This window comes from Coregonus clupeaformis, chromosome 25, assembly GCF_020615455.1.
Source record: "Coregonus clupeaformis isolate EN_2021a chromosome 25, ASM2061545v1, whole genome shotgun sequence".
NCBI lineage: Eukaryota > Metazoa > Chordata > Actinopteri > Salmoniformes > Salmonidae > Coregonus > Coregonus clupeaformis.
In genome coordinates this window covers 24892573-24915880 of record NC_059216.1, presented here as the reverse complement: position 1 = coordinate 24915880, position 23308 = coordinate 24892573, and the positions used below count along the sequence as shown (strand labels likewise).

General features: G+C 45.3%; 1 protein-coding gene across 1 annotated transcript in view; it reads left to right on the top strand.

The window, feature by feature from the left end:
* dph6 (diphthamine biosynthesis 6) overlaps positions 1-22200 on the top strand; it is a 91834-nt gene extending 69634 nt beyond the window's left edge. Inside the window, exons 14-15 of the mRNA XM_041847962.2 lie at positions 8264-8660; positions 20770-22200. Of these exons, the coding sequence (XP_041703896.2) occupies positions 8264-8660; positions 20770-20888 (516 nt within the window). The 3' untranslated portion in view covers positions 20889-22200. The remainder of the gene's footprint in view (positions 1-8263; positions 8661-20769) is intronic.
* The last annotated feature ends 1108 nt before the right edge of the window (positions 22201-23308 follow it).

Here is a 23308-nt window from a genome sequence, read left to right as displayed (position 1 = left end):
TCATGGGGGAGAGACAAGCCCAATAATTTTTTAGGGGGGGGGCTCACGCCGTGGACGACGAGGCAGCAGGAGGCCGCGATAGAGCGGTTCAGCCGGTTAGCAGAGGAGGCCACCAGGTTACGGGGGCTATTGGTCATGAGGGAGAGTGTAGAGGCACGGCGAGAGGAACTGGTTAGGCAGCAGAGGGAGCGGAGGTTTAGAAGGAAACGCAGTCCCGCTCCTCGCACCAAGCAAGTGGTGTGTGTCACCAGTCCGGTCCGGCCCGTTCCTGATTCCCGCACAAGGCCAGTGGTGTGTGTTCCCAGTACGGTCCGGCCCATTCCTGCTCCCCGCACTAAGCCTGTGGTGCGCGTCGCCAGCCTGGTCCGGCCTGTTCCTGTCCCTCGCACCAAGCCTGTGGTGCGCGTCGCCAGCCCGGTCCGGCCTGTTCCTGCCCCTCGCACCAAGCCAGTGGTGCGCATCGCCAGCCCGGTCCGGCCTGTTCCTGCTCCTCGCACCAAACCAGTGGTGCGCGTCGCCAGCCCGGTCCGGCCTGTTCCTGTCCCTCGCACCAAGCCTGTTGTGCGCGTCGTCAGCCCGGTCCGGCCCGTTCCTGCTCCCCGCACCAAGCCTGTGGTGCGCGTCGCCAGCCCGGTCCGGCCTGTTCCTGCTCCCCGCACCAAGCCAGTGGTGCGCGTCGTCAGCCCGTTCCTGCACCCCGCACCAAGCCAGTGGTGCGCGGGCGCCAGCCCGGTCCGGCCTGTTCCTGCTCCCCGCACCAAGCCAGTGGTGCGCGTCGCCAGCCCGGTCCGGCCTGTTCCTGCTCCCCGCACCAAGCCAGTGGTGCGCGTCGTCAGCCCGGTCCGGCCCGTTCCTGCTCCCCGCACCAAGCCTGTGGTGCGCGTCGTCAGTCCGGCACGGTCCGTGCCTGTTCCACCGGTGCCTGGTCCGGCACCGGTCAGCTGCTCCACACCGGAGCCAGAGCAATCCGCTCCACCGGTGTACAGTCCAGCTCCGGCCAGCGGGGCCAGACCAGACCAGGGGCGCTACGGGGGGGTAGACAGAGAGTGGTGGTCACGCCCGGGGCCGGATCCGCCTCCGAGGCGGAATGCCCACCCGGCCCCTACCCCGTTGTGTTGGTGTGGCGCGGTCGCAGTCCACGCCTTTGGGGGGGGGGTACTGTCACGCCCTGGCTCTGGGGACTCTTATATGTTGAGCCAGGGTGTGGATTTTCTATGTTTTGTTTTCTATGTTTTTGTTTCTAGATCGTGTTGATCTATGTTGGCCAGGGTTGTTCCCAATCAGAGACAGCTGTAGTTCGTTGTCTCTGATTGGGGACCATACTTAGGCAGCCTGTTTTGGACTAGTTATTTGTGGGATCTTGTTCCGTATGGTTTGTTGTATTACCTAGGACTTCACGTATCGTTTTGTTTATTGTTTTTGTTCGTGTTGTGTACACTTAAATAAAGTATGTACGCCTATCATGCTACGCCTTGGTCCGCTTCACATAACGATCGTGACAACTAGATATCCTCTTAAAGCTTACACTGAGTATACAAAACATTAACAACACCTGCTCTTTCCATGACATAGACTGACCAGGTGGAGAAAAAACATCTAATCAAATCAAATCAATTTTTATTGGCCACATGCGCCGAATACAACAGGTGCAGACATTACAGTGAAATGCTTACTTACAGCCCTTAACCAACAGTGCATTTATTTTTAATAAAAAAGTAAAATAAAACAACAACAAAAAAGTGTTGAGAAAAAAAGAGCAGAAGTAAAATAAAATAATAGTAGGGAGGCTATATATACAGGGGGGTACCGGTGCAGAGTCAATGTGTGGGGGCACCGGCTAGTTGAGGTAGTTGAAGTAATATGTACATGTGGGTAGAGTTAAAGTGACTATGCATAAATAATTAACAGAGTAGCAGCAGCGTAAAAAGATGGGGTGTGGGGGCAGTGTAAATAGTCCGGGTAGCCAAGATTAGCTGTTCAGGAGTCTTATGGCTTGGGGGTAGAAGCTGTTGAGAAGTCTTTTGGACCTAGACTTGGCACTCCGGTACCGCTTGCCGTGCGGTAGCAGAGAGAACAGTCTATGACTAGGGTGGCTGGAGTCTTTGACAATTTTGAGGGCCTTCCTCTGACACCGCCTGGTATAGAGGTCCTGGATGGCAGGAAGCTTGGCCCCAGTGATGTACTGGGCTGTACGCACTACCCTCTGTAGTGCCTTGCGGTCGGAGGCCAAGCAGTTGCCATACCAGGCGGTGATGCAACCAGTCAGGATGCTCTCAATGGTGCAGCTGTAGAATTTTTTGAGGATCTGAGGACCCATGCCGAATCTTTTCAGTCTCCTGAGGGGGAATAGGCTTTGTCGTGCCCTCTTCACGACTGTCTTGGTGTGTTTGGACCATGATAGTTCGTTGGTGATGTGGACACCAAGGAACTTGAAGCTCTCAACCTGTTCCACTACAGCCCCGTCGATGAGAATGGGGGCGTGCTCAGTCCTCTTTTTTTCCTGTAGTCCACAATCATCTCCTTTGTCTTGGTCACGTTGAGGGAGAGGTTGTTATCCTGGCACCACACGGCCAGGTCTCTGACCTCCTCCCTATAGGCTGTCTCATCGTTGTCGGTGATCAGGCCTACCACTGTTGTGTCGTTGGCAAACTTAATGATGATGTTGGAGTCATGCCTGGCCATGCAGTCATGGGTGAACAGGGAGTACAGGAGGGGACTGAGTACGCACCCCTGAGGGGCCCCGTGTTGAGGATCAGTGTGGCAGATGTGTTGTTACCTACCCTTACCACCTGGGGGCGGCCCGTCAGGAAGTCCAGGATCCAGTGGCAGAGGGAGGTGTTTAGTCCCAGGATCGTTAGCTTAGTGATGAGCTTTGAGGGCACTATGGTGTTGAATGCTGAGCTGTAGTCAATGAATAGCATTCTCACGTAGGTGTTCCTCTTGTCCAGGTGGGAAAGGGCAGTGTGGAGTGCAATAGAGATTGCATCATCTGTGGATCTGTTGGGGCGGTATGCAAATTGGAGTGGGTCTAGGGTTTCTGGGATAATGGTGTTGATGTGAGCCATGACCAGCCTTTCAAAGCACTTCATGGCTACAGACGTCAGTGCCACGGGTCGGTAGTCATTTAGGCAGATTATTTTAGTGTCCTTGGGCATGGGGACTATGGTGGTCTGCTTGAAACATGTTGGTATTACAGACTCAGTCAGGGACATGTTGAAAATGTCAGTGAAGACACTTGCCAGTTGGTCAGCACATGCTCGGAGTACACGTCCTGGTGAACAGGTGAAAGCTATGATCCCTTATTGATGTCAGTTGTTAAATACACTTGAATCAGGTTAAAGAAGGATTCTTAATGGATTGTGTATCTATGCCATTTCAGAGGGTGAATGGGCAAGATATAAAATGTAAGTGCCTTTGAACAGGTTATGGTAGTAGGTGCCAGGCACAACGGTTTGTGTCAAGAACTGCAACGCTGCTGGGTTTTTCACGCTCAACAGTTTCCCGTCTGTATCAAGAATGGTCCACCACCCAAAGGACATCCAGCCAAATTGACAAAACTATGGGAAGCATTTGGAGTCAACATGGGCCAGCATCCCTGTGGAACGTTTTTGACACCTTGTAGAGTCCATGCCCCTACGAATTGAGGCTGTTCTAAGGGGAAAGGTGTGGGGGGGTGCAACTCAATATTAGGAAAGTGTTCTTAATGTTTGGTATACTCAGTGTATATGCTCCACGAAGAGTCTAGTGAGGAATTATTGATAGAGTTGGGACTTAGTGACAAAGTGAGGACCCATAAGTCTATTGTGAGGAGGGTAATATGAATTAATTTAAACTATTCCCTGGCCCATAGCTGGCCTCCCCCAACATGAGTAAAATAAACGTTCCAAATTATAACACATTGAATGCTAGTAATTAGCATGTAGTTTAGGGACTGTCAGACCATTGACTCACTGAGGTCAAAGCTTAGGGAACTAGTTGGCTACAGGACCAGGTCAGATGTGCTCCAAGATTGTCAACATTGTCCATCTGTTCAACATTCAATAAATCGGTGAAAACAAGTCTTTGATGTCTCCAGCGGACTGCTTATTGGCACCTTGAGTCCTCCATCTTGACTGGCACTTGAATTAACCCCTCCTCAGATTGACAGCTCTGTGTTCTTTCCCCCCTGAACAGGTTAGTTAACCCTCTCTCAGCTTGTAGATACTAGTACAGTGGGCTAGCTGGTAAGGGTTACTAACCTCCCACCTCCCCCTTTCTGAGGTAGTCTTCGAGTAGCAATAGATGCTGGTAGTTCCCAGCTCCTCCATCCCTCCTCCCCTCCCTCCCCCTCTCTCAGCGCAGGTGGGGAGGGAGGAGAGGATCCAGGGGAGAGAGAGAGTCTGTGGCAGGGGACTGCCTGCGTTTTATCCTGGGCCTGGTGAAATGGCTCTGTCCCCGGGGTTTGGATTAGACAAAGCGCCGGTGCTCATTTGAAGTGATTGTGATGAGAATATTTAACACAGGTCAAATACAGATAACACCACTCATGCAGAGACGGGGGAATAACTTACCCTCTCCTTCATTCACTCACTCACACAAGGCTCAGGACTGGATGAGTGCACCTGCAATAAATGAGATATTTATGTTCTTGGTTACTGTATTTTACTGTGTGCTTTTTACCTGGTATTCACTTAGAAGTTCCACTTAGGAATTCCATGTAAATTGGTAATTATTAAACTTTTTGCAACATAATGATGTAAACTAGAAACTGTAAAGCTCCAGGGCCAGTTTTTAGATGTGGACAATTATCTTTGTCAGTAGCTATTGATTCACACTAGAAACACCTGATGTGGTGGCTCTTCACAGAAACCAAATTTTCACCCATGCAATTAGCTACATAGGAAACCAATAGACCCTAAATCCACCCCTGACTAAAACCAGGCTCAGTTTTATTAAAAGTGTCTTCTCTTGTTAGTTTAAACAACTTGACTCCCAGGTCTCACTCACTTTTACCTGACCAGCTCCTGCAGCCAATCAAGCAACACTAAAACCCTCTTGCTATTTTATTTTCGGCGCCACGAATAATAACGGACAAAAACATTTATCACGTTTACGTCCAGCGCCACGTACAAACGTAACCAGCAATCAGAGCTGTGATGAGGTGGGAGACATCAGGCTGCTGAGGCAGAAGGAAACACGGCTGCGTGGCTCCGCAGACGCGCCGAGCGGCCATGTTGTTGTTGTGCGTTGATAATTTCTCCAATCAGGTGGACGGGGAAGCTCGCAGGGTTAATTGGGAGCACGCTGGAGCTGCCTCGCATGTAAAATCGTATTTATGGCGCGTCGAACCGTGAGGTCAGTGTGTGTGTGTGTGTGTGTGTGTGAGAGAGAGAGATGAATAAGGAGGTGTGCATGCTATATGTCTGTAATTGTTAGCCAGACTTCTCAGTTGGTACAGACAAAAGGACTGGAAAACACAGCGACTTCTTTTCTGTTGATGCCAATGGATTTTCTCCTAGTTATTAGTTAAGCTAAACGTTTGGTATTCATGAATGCACATTATGTGATGTGTGATCGAATGGCAATTTCCATCATAAGAAGTTACACAAGATCACAGTGCGAAGTCAAGTGCCATGCTATTGTCCTTTTCTGTGTTTGTCTGAATCCCGGCTTGAGTGTTCTGTAGTAGACCCTCTTTTTGGTATCCATCAATCTCCATCTCCTTCCCATATTCACCTAAACATATAGGCCCTTATATAATAAGGGTTCCTCTCACTCCCTCCTGTATATCCCCTCTCCTGCCTTTAACCCTGTTTTGCCCCCTCTCTTCAGGAGGGAGCTGTTAGTGTTAGCTAGCCTAACGCACCTCCACCACCACAGCAGCAGTAGACAGGCTTTGGTTTATACAAGTGGCCCCAGGGCTACAGTCAGCCAGCCAGCCTGCCTGCAGAGGAAACGGAGAGAGGAGAGGGGGGATAATGTGGGCACTGGCGGCCCACGTCTCTCAGGCAGCCACACAGAGGAGAGGAGAGCCAGGCAGCCCCAGCCACGCGCTGAAGGCCTCCCGCTGGGCAGGAAATGTAGGGGAACTGCCTAAGCGGCTAGGCCCCATCAGCTCCCCGCTGCTCGCCGGCTTTACACCACTTCCTTATTACGGTGTTTACCGTTCGCCTTTCACGCCTCTCTGGTCCTCAGCCCTGCGCCAAGCGTCTGTGAGAGAGAAGGAGAGGGGGAAAGGAAGTGGGGAAATAAAATAAACATGGTGGAAAGCATGTCACACCCTCCTTCCGACAGTGGCTGAGCGAGTTCCAGATTTTCACAGAGAGCGAGAGAGAGAGAGAGAGGGGGATTGTTAGTGAGCCAACTGAATGAAGGGATGAAGTAATGTGATGTATTGCATTATGGAGCACCCTGCATTAAAGAGCAGGGCTGCCCCAATCACACATACATACACACTGACACACACACACACACACACACACACAAACTCTACTGCAGGCACTCAGCACAGTCATATATCACAATTTGTCACCTCTTTATTTTATTGGATTCATTTAATACATTATTTCTAGTCAGGCAGGGGGTGTCAGGTGGGTAGAGTGCTTTTACTCCTGACAGCAGGGATACACACTACAGTAATGAAGTACTGACTGACTACACACACAGACTGAAACATCACCACAGACAGAAACATCACCACAGACTGAAACATCACCACAGACAGAAACATCACCACAGACTGAAACATCACCACAGACTGAAACATCACCACAGACTGAAACACTGAAATCAAAGGGAAGGAAAAAGAATACTCAGAAAGGACCAAATGTACTGTACCAAGCGCTCTCTGTTAATGTAACATTTGGAGAGATATAAATAAATAAAGGAGTTGATATAACCACCTCAGACAAGTCTGGGAGGAAAAACAAAGTCGGGAAGTTTAGGTTTGTGTGACTGTCTGCAGTGATCGGCCAGAGGCTAGAGTACCGTAGCTAAGCGTAGCATCGACATTGAGGTTCTCTGTCGTCTCGTTGGGTACGGTACGTCAGCACCCTGGGCCAACAGGATGGCCTTTAAGCCTGGTTAAGCAGGGCTCTTCTCCCCCCTGTCCCCCTCACCACCCCATCCCTTCCCACTCCCAGAGCAATGAGTATTGACAAGTGTAGGCCTGGGCCCCTCCAGGAGAATACCTAGCTGTGCGCTAAGTGCTAATCTAACATTTATCAAAGCAGAGGCCACGTATGTATCCTGTCACACCACTCAACACCACACAGGCCTTCCGTCCCTGTCACACTATTGTTCCCTGTTGTTGTTATTATTCATCACCACTAGATAGAGCTTCACAGTGAAGAAATGGAGTGAACAGATCTAGGCACTCCCCCCCTTAGGTTTCCCCCCCATCGTCCTTCTCCACTCTCCAAGGCGAGAGGTTGGCTGTTGATACACAATTAGGCCTTAGCTAAAGTTTAATCTGGAGGTAAGTGGCGCAGGCGTTCATGTAGCTGGCGGATTGGGTCGCGACGGGTTCCTTTATTGAGGGGGACAAAGAGGCCGCTCGTCGGCTCTTGTCAATGATTTTTTGTGTGACTGAATTACAAAATAAAGTGTATGTAACCTGTTATTATTCTGCACTTACGAAGTGGGGTGTAAGTGGATGAAAATTGATCCAGCAAATTGAAAAGGGGGTTAAGTGTTTTTGCCCTATCGACTCCAGCCGAAATGACTTGTATAAAACGCTCATTTCTCTCCCATTAGCAGATGAGGGCCGCAGCCAAGTATTATTTGAGGGCTACATTGTGCTGCGAGCTGGCAGAAGACATTTTGTAGCTGATAATGGCCCACTGACACCGTCTGGAGGGGGAAAACAGATTTGAACTCTGCAAATGTAATCATTTGAAGCCATCACAGCAGTTTTCTGCTAAATGTCTAACGGTGATTGGTGAATTAGTGTGAAATGGCCACAACCTGAATCATGATCTTCTTTGAAACGGTGAAAAAGGCTTCTTTGAAAGAAGCTGTCATGTTATCAGATGGACTTCAAACACATTATATGTGCTGTTATTGATGGATAGCTGTGTCGGCATCCATATAAGTATGTTTGACAAATGATTATTGTCCGTACCCTGGTATATAACCCAGGCTCACCTTTCAATCTCCAATCTTCCTCATGTTCCTCTCAGACACCTGGCATATGCTTTCTCTCAGGTATTGGATATTCAAATCATTCTCTTTTTGATAAAATGTGCATTGTCTCAAATATAAAGGGCACCTTTCTGTATTGCAGGAGGAACCATTCGGGGAGCAAGCGATTCAGAGTGGACCCTTGGTGGTTACCGTGGTCCCCTCCTTACCCAGGGGCGCGGCTGTGGAACTGCATGTCATCGCTGCCCACGACGACCCCAGACACAGGACTACCTGCCACATGACCACTGAGGTGGCGTGTGGAACCATAGAATGTCATGCCATGCTGTCCAGCGATAGCCAGTGTGCCACTGTATCCCTGGCCCTGATGGTGCCCACCTCTGCGCCAGCTGTCTCAGGGGTGGAAGGGGAGATACTGGGGGCACTGGTTGCTACACTTCAGAGTGCCATGCAGAAGATGGGTGGTGGTGGGCTCTCTCCACTGTGTGCCAGGGTGTTCTATAAGGGTAACAATGCTCTGGCTGGACAGCTTGTAACAGGTAGGTAAACGACACACTCTACACTGCTCGTTCCTCATACACATAGCAATACATGTTTAAACATTTAAAAATTCAAATTAAATTGAGTTAAATACAATTTATTTGGTATGAAAGTGATTTTTATGTTACCAAGATCTGGTTCCCTAGATTGGATAACTGTCCCTCTAAAACAGTGGTATTCAAACTTTTTTAGCGGGGACCCCTTTTTTTTCACCGATATTTCTGGAGACCCCATTTTCCCCCCAATAATTTATTGCGACCCCACCCCACCCCAAATAACAAATATTTTTACATCAACAAATAACATTCAATTCATTGCATTTTCATCTAAAAGAAAGAAATAATATACTCAATACAATTACATTTTTCTAATTATCTTTCTCCAAAATAATCTGTACTCTTAATTTTTTGTAAAAAAAAATATATATAAACTCAGCAAAAAAAAGAAACGTCCTCTCACTGTCAACTGCGTTTATTTTCAGCAAACTTAACATGTGTAAATATTTGTATGAACATAACAAGATTCAACAACTGAGAAATAAACTGAACAAGTTCCACAGACATGTGACTAACAGAAATTGAATAATGTGTCCCTGAACAAAAGTAACAGTCAGTATCTGGTGTGGCCATCAGCTGCATTAAGTACTGAAGTGCATCTCCTCCTCATGGACTGCACCAGATTTGCCAGTTCTTGCTGTGAGATGTTACCCCACTCTTCCACCAAGGCACCTGCAAGTTCCCAGACATTTCTGGGGGGAATGGCCCTTGCCCTCACCCTCCGATCCCAGACGTGCTCAATGGGATTGAGTTCCGGGCTCTTCGCTGGCCATGGCAGAACACTGACATTCCTGTCTTGCAGGAAATCACACACAGAACAAGCAGTATGGCTGGTGGCATTGTCATGCTGGAGGGTCATGTCAGGATGAGCCTGCAGAAAGGGTACCATATGAGGGAGGAGGATGTCTTCCCTGTAATGCACAGCATTGAGATTGCCTGCAATGACAACAAGCTCAGTCCGATGATGCTGTGACACACCGCCACAGACCATGACGGACCCTCCACCTCCAAATCGATCGATCCCGCTCCAGAGTACAGGCCTCGGTGTAACGCTCATTCCTTCGACGATAAACACGAATCCGACCATCACCCCTGGTGAGACAAAACCGCGACTCATCAGTGAAGAGCACTTTTTGCCAGTCCTGTCTGGTCCAGTGACGGTGGGTTTGTGCCCATAGGCAACGTTGTTGCCGGTGATGTCTGGTGAGGACCTGCCTTACAACAGGCCTACAAGCCCTCAGTCCAGCCCCTCTCAGCCTATTGCGGACAGTCTGAGCACTGATGGAGGGATTGTGCGTTCCTGGTGTAACTCGGGCAGTTTTGTTGCCATCCTGTACCTGTCCCACAGGTGTGATGTTCGAATGTACCTGTGCAGGTGTTGTTACACGTGGTCTGCCACTGCGAGGACGATCAGCTGTCCGTCCTGTCTCCCTGTAGCACCGTCTTAGGCGTCTCACAGTATGGACATTGCAATTTATTGCCCTGGCCACATCTGCAGTCCTCATGCCTCCTTGCAGCATGTCAAAGGCACGTTCACGCAGATGAGCAGGGACCCTGGGCATCTTTCTTTTGGTGTTTTTCAGAGTCAGTAGAAAGGCCTCTTTAGTGTCCTAAGTTTTCATAACTGTGACCTTAATTGCCTACCGTCTGTAAGCTGTTAGTGTCTTAACGACCGTTCCACAGGTGCATGTTCATTAATTGTTTATGGTTCATTGAACAAGGATGGTTCATTGAACAGTGTTGAAACCCTTTACAATGAAGATCTGTGAAGTTATTTGGATTTTTGTAAATTATCTTTGAAAGACAGTGTCCTGAAAAAGGGCTGTTTCTTTTTTTGCTGAGTTTATATAAATATATACACTACCGTTCAAAAGTTTGGGGTCACTTAGAAATGTCCTTGTTTTTCGAAAGAAAAGCACTTTTTTTGTCCAATAAAAGAACATTTAAATTGATCAGAAATACATTGTAGACATTGTTAATGTTGTAAATGGCTATTGTAGCTGGAAACAGCTGATTTTTTATGGAATATCTACACAGGCGTACAGAGGCCCATTATCAGCAACCATCAGTCCTGTGTTCCAATGACACATTGTGTTTGCTAATCCAAGTTTATCATTTTAAAAGGCTAATTGATCATTAGAAAACCCTTTTGCAATTATGTCAGCACAGCTGAAAACTGTTGTGCTGATTTAAAGAAGCAATACAACTGGCCTTCTTGAGACTAGTTGAGTATCTGGAGCATCAGCAATGGTGGATTCGATTACAGGATCAAAATGGCCGAAACAAATAACTTTCTTCTGGAACTCGTCAGTCTATTTTTGTTCTGAGAAATGAAGGCTATTCCATGCGAGAAATTGCCAAGAAATTGAAGATCTCGTACAACGCTGTGTACTACTCCCTTCACAGAACAGCGCAAACAGTCTCTAACCAGAATAGAAAGAGGAGTGGGAGGCCCCGGTGCACAACTGAGCAAGAGGACAAATACATTAGAGTGTTTAGTTTGAGAAACAGACGCCTCACAGGTCCTCAACTGGCAGCTTCATTAAATAGTACCCGCAAAACACCAGTCTCAACGTCAACAGTGAAGAGGCGACTCCGGGATGCTGACCTTCTAGGCAGTATTGCAAAGAAAAAGCCATATCTCAGACTGGCCAATAAAAAGAAAAGATTAAGATGGGCAAAAGAACACAGACACTGGACAGAGGAAGATTGGAAAAAAGTGTTATGGACAGACTAGTTGAAGTTTGGGGTGTTCGGATCACAAAGAAGAACATTTGTGAGACGCAGACCAAATGAAAAGATGCTGGAGGAGTGCTTGATGCCATCTGTCAAGCATAGTGGAGGCAATGTGATGGTCTGGGGGTGCTTTGGTGTTGGTGAAGTGGGAGATTTGTACAGGGTAAAAGGGATCTTGAAGAAGGAAGGATATCACTCCATTTTGCAACGCCATGCCATTCCCTGTGGACGGCGCTTGATTGGAGCCAATTTCCTCCTACAACAGGACAATGACCCAAAGCACAGCTCCAAACTATGCAAGAGCTATTTAAGGAAGAAGCAGTCAGCTGGTATTCTGTCTATAATGGAGTGGCCAGCACAGTCACCGGATCTCAACCCTATTGAGCTGTTGTGGGAGCAGCCAATCCAACTTGTGAGAGGTGCGTCAGGAAGCATGGGGTGAAATCTCTTCAGATTACCTCAACAAATTGACAACTAGAATGCCAAAGGTCTGCAAGACTGTAATTGCTGCAAATTGAGGATTCTTTGACGAAAGCAAAGTTTGAAGGACACAATTATTATTTCTATTAAAAATCATTATTTCTAACCTTGTCAATGACTACATTTCCTATGCATTTTGCAATATTTCCTGTTCAAACCCATTTCATGTATGTTTTCATGGAAAACAAGGACATTTCTAAGTGACCCCAAACTTTTGAACGGTAGTGTATATATATATATATATATATATATATATATATACACTACCAGTCAAAAGTTTGGACACACCTACTCATTCAAGGGTTTGTCTTTATTTTTACTGTTTTTTACATTGTAGAATAATAGTGAAGACATCAAAACTATGAAATAACACATATGGAATCATGTAGTAACCAAAAAAGTGTTAAACAAATCAAAATATATTTTATATTTGAGATTCTTCAATTAGCCACCCTTTGCCTTGATGACAGCTTTGAACACTCTTGGCATTCTCTCAACCAGCTTCATGAGGTAGTCACCTGGAATGCATTTCAATTAACAGGTGTGCCTTCTTAAAAGTTAATGCGTTTGAGCCAATCAGTTGTGTTGTGACAAGGTAGGTGGGGTATACAGAAGATAGCCCTATTTGGTAAAAGACCAAGTCCATATTATGGCAAGAACAGCTCAGATAAGCAAAGAGAAACGACAGTCCATCATTACTTAAAGAAATGAAGGTCAGTCAATACTGAAAATGTCAAGAACTTTGAAAGTTTCTTCAAGTGCAGTCGCAAAAAACATCAAGCGCTATGATGAAACTGTCTCTCATGGGGACCGCCACAGGAATGGAAGACCCAGAGTTATCTCTGCTGCAGAGGACAAGTTCATTACAGTTACCAGCCTCAGAAATTGCAGCCCAAATAAATGCTTCACAGAGTTCAAGTAACAGACACATTTCAACATCAACTGTTCAGAGGGGACTGTGTGCATCAGGCCTTCATGGTTGAATTGCTGCAAAGAAACCACTACTAAAGGACACCAATAATAAGAAGAGACCTGCTTGGGCCAAGAAACACGAGCAATGGACATTAGACCAGTGAAAATTTGGCCTTTGGCCTGGAGTCCAAATTTGAGATTTTTTGTTCCAACCACCGTGTCTTTGTGAGACGCGGTGTGGGTGAACGGATGATCTCTGCATGTGTAGTTCCCACCGTAAAGCATGGAGGAGGAGGTGCTATGGTGTGGGGGTGCTTTGCTAGTGACACTGTGTGTGATTTATTTAGAATTCAAGGCACACTTAACCAGCATTGTTACCACATCATTCTGCAGCGATACGCCATCCCATCTGGTTTGGGCTTAGTGGGACTATCATTTGTTCCTCTGTGTTTAATTATTCGGAGTCATTGGCTCTCTGTTGTAAAGAACAGCACTGGGGCGGGCAGCATCCTCTGTCATCATTATACTGTTATGCCACCATCTTACTCTCTCAGGATTCTGGTTCCTCATCAAGACAAATATGGAATGGTATTTATTTTCCCCTGCGAGACTCGTTTTGTCTTTAGAAAAGGTCCAACCAACACATTCATCAACCAGACACAGTTGAATCCACGCCAGACCCGACACTTTTACAGTCATTTCTTGGCCTTGACATGTTTTATTGGGGCGTATGAAATTATCAAGTGATGAATAGGAATAAACATAGTCAACAAAAACATGGGTGTTTGTTTTGTCACATAATTATATGATGACAATTCATGAAATGTCATCAGTTCGTGTTCTGAACATCTCAGGAGAGTTTGAAACTACTCCGTTCACACAAAGTAGGGCTGAAATGAAAGGATGCTCTGACATTTTAATACTGCAATCATGTTTGATGTGAATATGGGCATATAACACAATGTTGTGTTTAAAATCGCTGACTTTTAATGATGTTGTTGGATCTCAAATATGTGAAATAACACAACATCCTTTTGGTATTTTATTGGTTTATACTGTTTCACCAGAGCAGTTATAACAGAAAAATTAATTAATTTATTTTACTTTTCACACAGACTTAAATAAAAAAATAAAGTCCACAGCTTACCCCTCATTTCATATTTCTATGGTATATGCTCAGACACTTTCCCTAACGCCAGTTATTGACTCATCATTGAACTGGAATCTGTTACCTTTCCTCAGCACGCACAGCCCCAGCCATGGCCTGGGAGAGGGCCTGTGGCCAGGCAGCCTTCATGGTTCAAAGCCCAACTCCCCGCCTCCCAAAAGTCAAAGGAGGAAAAGTAGCACCTCTGGCGCTAGCCGTCACAGCCACAAACTGCCACTGTCGTAGCGCAGTGCAACGCCGCTGAAAAATGTGACCCACCCCGAGTCACTATCGTTGCGCTTCACGGCTGATAGACAGACATATGCTTCGGATGAAACCTTTTACATGTTGTCTCAAGATGTTACTTACGTTACAGAGACTCAACAACCCCACATATGGCCTAGTTATGTCAGATGATTTGCACTTCTAATGAAGTGATTTGTAGACTATTTAACAATATTCTTATAAAAACATTTCAAAATACTTATTAGTATGTTGGTTGTTTTCTATAAATAATGAGTAAAAATGCTGTTACAGATCCACTGAAATGTTGAAAGAAAGGCATCAATTGTTTCATAAAGAAATCAATATATACAGTGCATTCGGAAAGTGTTCAGACCCCTTGACTTTTTCCTAATTTTGTTACTTTACAGCCTTACTCTAAAATTCATTAAATTGTGTGTTTCCCCTCATCAGTTTACACACAATACCCCATAATGACACAGCAAAAACAGGTTTTTAGAAATGTTTGCAAATGTATTAAAAAATGGAAATATTACATTTACATAAGTATTCAGACCCTTCACTCAGTACTTTGTTGAAGCACCTTTGGCAGCAATTACAGCCTAGTCTTCCGGGGTATGACGCTACAAGCTTGGCACACCTGTATTTGGGGAGTTTCTCCCATTCTTCTCTGCAGATCCTCTCAAGCTCTGTCAGGTTAGATGGGGAGTGTCGCTTCACAGCTATTTTCTGGTCTCCAGAGATGTTTGATCGGGTTCAAGTCCGGGCTCTGGCTGGGCCACTCAAGGAAATTCAGAGACTTGTCCCGAAGCCACTCCTGCGTTGTCTTGTCTGTGTGCTTAGGGTCGTTGTCCTGTTGGAAGGTGAACCTTTGCACCAGTCTGAGGTCCTGAGCGCTCTGGAGCATGTTTTCATCAAGGATCTCTCTGTACTTTGCTCCGTACATCTTTCCCTCGATCCTGACTAGTCTCCCAGTCCCTGCCGCTGAAAGAAATCCCTCAGCATGATGCTGCCACCACCATGCTTCACCGTAGGGATGGTGCCAAGGTTCCTCCAGACGTGACGCTTGGCATTCAGGCCAAAGAGTTAAATCTTGGTTTAATCAGACCAGAGAATCTTGTTTCTCATGGTCTACGAGTCCTTTAGGTGCCTTTTGGCAAACTCCAAGCGGGCTGTCATGTGCCTTTTAGTGAGGAGTGGCTTCCGTCTGGCCACTCTACCATAAAGGCCTGATTGGTGGAGTGCTGCAGAGATGGTTGTCCTTCTGGAAAGTTCTCCCATCTCCACAGAGGAACTCTGGAGCTCTGTAGAAGTGACCATCGGGTTCTTGGTCACCTCCCTGACCAAGGCCCTTCTCCCCCGATTGCTCAGTTTTGCCGGGTGGCCAGCTCTAGGAAGAGTCTTAGTGGTTCCAAACTTCTTCCATTTAAGAATGATGGAGGCCACTGTGTTCTTGGGGACCTTCAATGCTGCAGACATTTTTGGTACCCTTCCCCAGATCTGTGCCTCGACACAATCCTGTCTTGGAGCTCTATGGACAATTCCTTCGACCTCATGGCTTGGTATTTGCTCTGACTTGCACTGTCAACTGTGGGACCTTTATATAGACAGGTGTTTGCCTTTCCAAATCATGTCCAATCAATTGAATTTACCACAGGTGGACTCCAATAAAGTTGTAGAAACATCTCAAGGATGATCAATGGAAACAGGATGCACCTGAGCTCAATTTCGAGTCTCATAGCAAAGGGTCTGGATACTGATGTAAAAAAGTTTTATTTAATCAACTTTTTACATTTGCTAAATATTCTAAAAAACGATTTTTCGCATTGTCATTATGGGGTATTGTGTGTAGATTCATAAGGAAAATGTTTTATTTAATCCATTTTAGAATAAGGCTGTAACGTAACAAAATGTGGAAAAGGGGAAGGGGTCTGAATACTTTCCGAATGCAATGTGTATATATATATATATACAGTACCAGTCAAAAGTTTGGACACACCTACTCATTCCAGGGTTGTTCTTTATTTTTTACTATTTTCTACATTGTAGGATAATAGTGAAGACATCAAAACTATGAAATAACACATATGGAATCATGTAGTAACCAAAAAAGTTTTAAACAAATCAAAATATATTTTAGATTTTAGATTCACCCTTTGCCTTGATGACAGCTTTGCACACTCTTGGCATTCTCTGAACCAGCTTCATAAGGAATGCTTGTCCAACAGTCTTGAAGGAGTTCCCGCATATGCTGAGCACTCGTTGGCTGCTTTTCCTTCACTGCGGTCCAACTCATCCCAAGCCATCTCAATTGGGTTGAGGTCGGGTGATTGTGGAGGCCAGGTCAGCTGATGCAGCACTCAATCACTCTCCTTCTTGGTCAAATAGCCTTTATACAGCCTGGAGGTGTGTTTTGGGTCATTGTCCTGTTGAAAAACAAATGATAGTCCCACTAAGCGCAAACCAGCTGGGATGGCATATCGCTGCAGAATGCTGTGGTAGCCATGCTGGTTAAGTGTGCCTTGAATTAAAGTAAATCACAGACAGTGTCACCAGCAAAGCACCCCCACACCACCTCCTCCATGCTTCACGGTGGGAACCACACACGCGGAGATCATCCATTCACCTACTCTGCGTCTCACAAAGACACAGCGACCAGGAAGGCCTGATTCACTCAGTCTCCTCTGAACAGTTGATGTTGAGATGTGTCTGTTACTTAAACTCTATGAAGCATTTATTTGGGCTGAAATCTGAGGTGCAGTTAACTCTAATGAACTTATCCTCTGCAGCAGAGGTAACTCTGGGTCTTCCTTTCCTGTGGTGGTCCTCATGAGAGCCAGTTTCATCATAGCGCTTGATGGTTCTTGCGACTGCACTTGAAGAAACTTTAAAAGTTCTTGAAATGTTCCGTATTGACTGACCTTCATGTCTTAAAGTAATAATGGACTGTCGTTTCACTTTCCTTATTTGAGCTGTTCTTGCCATAATACGGACTTGGTCTTTTACCAAATAGGGCTATCTTCTGTATAGCACCCCTATCTTGTCACAAAACAACTGACTGGTGCAAACGCATTAAGAAGGAAAGAAATTCCACAAATTAACTTTTAACAACGTACACCTGTCAATTGAAATGCATTCCAGGTGACTACCTCTTGAAGCTGGTTGAGAGAATGCCAATCGTGTGCAAAGCTGTCATCAAGGCAAAGGGTGGCTACTTTGAAGAATCTCAAATATAAAATATATTTTGATTTGTTTAACACTTTTTTGGTTACTGCATGATTCCATATGTGTTATTTCATAGTTTTGATGTCTTCACTATTATTCTACAATGTAGAAAATAGTAAAAATAAAGAAAACCCTTGAATGAGTAGGTGTGTCCAAACTTTTGACTGGTACTGTATGTGTGTGTATATATATATATATATATATATATATATATATATATATATATATATATATATATATATATATATATATATATATAGAGAGAGAGAGAGAGAGAGAGAGAATATATATATATATATATATATATATATATATATATATATATATATAGATATATAGATATATATATATATATATATATATATATATATATATAGATATATAGATAGATATGACAAAAGGACAAAACACCTGTTTCTATGACACACCCAAAATGGCCACTGTCTGACTGGGACTGGATGGCACTGCTGTAAGCACTGTAGACTACTGTAGACTAGAGCGCCTCGGTTAAGCGGGATGTCTTCCTTCCCCATAGAGAGGAGCCTCGCTGCACTCGCAGTGCTTGGCCTCTCAGCCACATTGTTCACTCACCTCTGCCTAAATGAACAATTTTCATGAGCCAATGCCTGCTAATTATGTTCTCGTTTAGCGGTTAATTTGAACCAGTTTGGAAGGCAGTGTAGCACAACTAAAAACCATGGAAGCAGCTCTGGGCTCTCTCTCTCCCCTGCTTAAAAGCCCCATAAGCCCAGCAGGCATTGGCAATTTCACACAAAATGCCCCTCTTTCTATCCCGTTCTCTCTCTCTCTCTCTCTCTCTCAATTCAATTTCAATTCAATTCAATTTCAATTTAAGGGCTTGATTGGCATGGGAAACGTGTGTTAACATTGCCAAAGCAAGTGAAGTAGATAGTAAACAAAAGTGAAATAAACAATAAATATTAACAGTAAACATTACACTCAGAAGTTTCAAAAGAATAAAGACATTTCAAATGTCATATTATGTATATATACAGTGTTGTAACAACACTGTCTCTCTCTCTCTCTCTCTCTCTGTGTGCCCCACCACAACAGTACTCTAATCTCCCTGTTACCCAGTCATATATATATTTATGTATTGATTGATTAAAATGAAAAACAAAAAGGTAATGCTAATGGTCAATATTGTTGGCATTAATGATTGGCAATCAATGCATTTCAAAATGTGGAAATTTAACAGGCACATGCAGGCTGTTTTTCTTTTAACCCCCTGTGTTGGATGTGAAGCAGAATAATGGCTAGTACTCTTGGGTAGATGGTTTAGTTCCATCCCATTGCTAATGTGATTGCTTTTAGGATCCTGCTTAATGGCCTCTGTCCCCTGCACCTTGCAACCAGGCTCCCCACTTCGCTGGGTGGGGGACGGGTGTGTGTGTCAGGTGGGGAGAGTTCTTAAGGGTCTCAGAGGTTGAAGGACAGCAGCATCTGGCTGGGTGGGTTCTTTCAGCAGCACACATACTACACACGTAGTGTACACACACAAACACACACACACACACACGGATGGATGGTCACTCCATATCACCTTCACCCCTCGCCCTGGTCCCAGGCACACAAAGGCCCTGTCTGCCTCAAAGTTCAAAGACTAAAAAGTCCTGAAATGAAACAGGCCTTGTTTCAGAGGTGTGATGAAGGCTTTGTCTCTTCTCCCCTAATGTTACCATTACTCTCTATGATCTCGCTGCCTCTCTCTGTTGTCTCCACTTGATCTCCAGAGGGTCCTACATCCAAGGGTGAAGCCTCACGCTCAGAAAACAACCATATTTGGCCTTTTCATAAAATAGGAAAAAGGCCCTGTGTTCAGTGGGGGCATTTCAAGCCATCGCACATATTAGCTAATTAGCCTGTATGGGTTCTTTGTGTGTGTGTTTGGCGTGCTGCGTTGTGCTCTAATGAAAGAAAATGAGGCTTATTAAATGGCACTGAACAGCGTTGGTAACCTTTCTGTTCTGATTTCCCTCCACAAGTTCATAATGGTGACAGAACTTCTCTGCTCTTACACTGAGGCCTGCTATTTAAACTGGCTATAGTTCACTAGATATGAGTCTCTATAGATTGTAACTTAATTGTATTAAATGTAAATTCAGTGTTAGTGTAACCACAGATTGACAGTTGGTGACACAGCTTTGAGAAGCTTTGATATAGTCATTTTGCAGTTACTTTTATCCAAAGTGACAAATTGGCACGCTCTAAACTCAGTATATGTGGCCCACGCAGGAATCAAACCCATGACTCTGATGTCCCAAGGACCATACTACAACCAACTGAGCCATTGGTTCCAACCAACTGATATCTAGATGCACTTAGCTACCACATCCCAACAACATATCACATCCCAGTGACCACATCACGACACACTCAACACACTGTTAGATCTATGGAACTAACAAGCCCATGACAGCCATCCATTCGAGGCCAGGGGAACACTTGTGACCAATTAGGGACTGAGGAGCAGGAGTGGACATGGCGGCGACATCATCCCAGTGGGCTGCTGCTAAATGGACAGGCTGTCAGCAAGGAGACCACCAGAGACACTCTCACATGTCCACTGCCTGTCTGTCTGTAGATACACACACACACACACACACACACACACACACACACACACACACACACACACACCACCCCTCTCGAACAATCTCTCAGCTCCACTCAAGCTGAGTGCCAACCGTCCCAACACAGCTTCCTTACATCCCAACACGACGGGGGGTGCAGGATCTATTCCACTGGATCCCCCCACAACAAGCTGCTGCTCATTTGTCCAAAAGGGTTTGGACATTGGTTTAAGTGTGTGTTGGAGAGGTAGGTTAGGGGTTTGGGATGGAGTTGGGTGTAGGAAGGATTGTGTGTGTGTGTGAGTGTATACTTGTGTGTTAGAATGCCTGTGTGTGTGTATTCTGTGTGTCTTGGGCAGGGGGTGTGTGGGTTCAGTAGCTTAGAGTCCAGCCCTTGCTGACCATATGTCTGCACTGCAGGGAGTTGAATGAGGGGCTATACAATCTGCTGGGGATTTGAGAATGTCAATATTCTGTGAATGGGCCTGTGTTCCCTGGTCGAAGGGTTAAGTGCAGCCTCTGTGCCGGACATCTTAGGGCCTCGTGCCTGATCCTAAGATACTGAGGTACAAGCAGCTTTACAGCTTTTCAATGGGGAAGTCGGATGATATTAACAACTTTTTTTCTTCTTCTCTCTTCACATCTCTCTCTCCCCCCTCCCTCTCTCCCCCCTCCCTCTCACCCTCCTACATCACCCCCTCTATCTCTCTCCCAGGACTTGAGGAATGTTTGAGGACCACTCTAGGCCAGGCCAGTCCATCTGTGGCCTTTGCTCCAGTACTGGACTTGCCTGACTCTGCTGTCCTCCACCTGTCCTGCTGGCTCAGTCTGTAGAGAGTGAGACCTATCTGGACAAGAGAAACCACTCTCCCCCATCCACTGCACTGAGCTACAACTCTAGAGCAATGCTAAAGGAGGGACCATGATCCACCCAGAGAAGAGGAGGGACTTGAATGTTCAAAGAGACTGCTCATATTACAGACTACATCTGGACACACACCAAACCTTTGCTTGATGGCCTTACTATTTGTTATTTATGTGTGGTGTGTGAATCTACTGATGTAGTATGTTTCTGTACATATATGTATAATTGCATACATATGAGTATGGAGGCTTACTTAAGACACTAGGCTAGTAATCCACTGTATCCTTCACCCAAGGCTTCCAGCAGCTGACACTCTGAAACAGAGATAGCATTTATGAGACAGATCTACTGTACAGTACAGTACAGGACAGTACAGCCCACATGCCACAGCACCAGAGAGCTGCAGTCAGTGTATCCCAGACCACGATCTAAGAGCTACTATATATCCCTGGATCTTCTACTGTTAGCGATAGATTCACGCTTAGCAATCTAACACCCCTAATAAAAGCCCAGTGTGGTAGAAAAGCTATACATTGATTTGTTTTTAGGGTGTTAAGCTTTGTTTGTGTCTGCCTCGTGCTTGGCACGGCCATAGACGTGTTATTACAATAGGCAATCAGAACCAAGCACCTGAAAAGATTAAGCCTCTTTATGTTGCCCATTGATTCTAACACAGTCTGGTTAATAGGAGAGGATCGTTCCCCTAGCCTACACACAGCTGCAGGGCTGGCATCCACACAGAGAGAGCGGGAGAGTGTGGGTGCATATGTACACACATTCTCTATATATAGTGTGTGTGTTTGTGCGTGCGTGGTGTGAAGAAAACAACACTATTAACTATTGCTCCTGGAACATTTATGTTCTCAAAGATCATGAACCATATTGACGAGCTCAATTGGAATGCATCTTTACTCAGGCTATATTCTCTCCATTGTGCTGGTGATGGAGGGAGCAGAGTGGGCTATTGATCTCAACCATCTATCTCTTGTTTTCATTGCTTTTATCAAAAATTGAACAATAGAGGCAACCAACAGTGCCTGAAGATTTTATTGAAGGTCCAAAAAACAAACAAGCAATTATCTATGAGGCTGAGCAAAATAACGCACCAATAAAATACATGTTAAGATTAACCATGTAGGTTTAGTCTACCTAAAGGAAATGCAAGGGCACAAAGATGGAATATAACTCCAGAGGAGAAATCATACATAAAACAGCAGCAGCAGCAGTCAATTTAACAATGTGTAATAAGTTCCTTATTAAAATGCTGAACACATGTTGGAAGTTTTGACTCTTCTCTTTTTCTTTGTTGAACTGTGAGTCCAAAGCATTCCTTTGCCTTTTTGAAATACCAAGCAGATCTTTGGGTAGACACCCCGAAGTAGGAATCTTGTGGTTGGTACAATCCTACATCCTGTTTTACACACTCTTTAATCTGAATGTGGGAGGCCTACAGGGGATAATGTCAGCATTTTAGAATGAGTCTACAATGCCCCAGCCACAACATTTGGTGCCAAACACAGACAGACAACCACTTGTCGATCACCACAGAAAGCTATTATTTCCCAGACATGCAGACAGACACAAGCAGAGACATTAAGCATGTTGTCACACCCCTGGACATGGGCTAACACATACATTAGGGCTGCAGCACAGACTGTGTTGTCTGCCTCTAACTGCTCAGTGTTATTACCACTGTCCCTTCAGAAAATGAATAAAGACAGGGTGACGTTTTCATTTTTTCTTGTATTCTTTCTTTGTGTGTTAAAAAAACATCTACATCCTCTACTTAAGAAACCGGCAGTGAGCGCACATACAAACTAGTAGTTGTCGTGACTAACATTGTCCTTTGTGTGCAGTGTACCAGCCTGCGGCCCTTGTCATTGTGGCCAGGCACATGGACTTTGACTGTGTGTTAGCTCCTTCAGGCTACCCAGGCTGGCTTCGCAGCTCCCCTCCCCATGGCAGTGGTCTACAGTGGGGGAGACCTTGTCAAGATATCTCTGGGGCTTCAGACACTGGCCTCTAGTTTCAAATCCACAGTGACTTATATGATTATCATGTTTAGGATCTTTTTGATCTAAGTGTTCTTATTTGTGTTTCTTGATTCACAATTGTGAATACCAGCAACCATCATGAGACATGTATCATTGACATGTACTCCTTTATACAGCTTGACGATGAAGCAGTTTATTGAGTGGTGTGTGCATCCCTCTTGTGGCTGATTATATGAATTGCAGCCAAATAAGCGGCTCAGTTGAGCTTCCTGGGGGCCTATTTTAGTTCCATTAACAGTTTGTCTATTTGTGTATTTTTGCATCTCTAAGTATTTAGTCAAGTATCTAATCCAAAGGTGACTGAGTTCAGGCAGTAAACAGTAAGCTTCCAGACA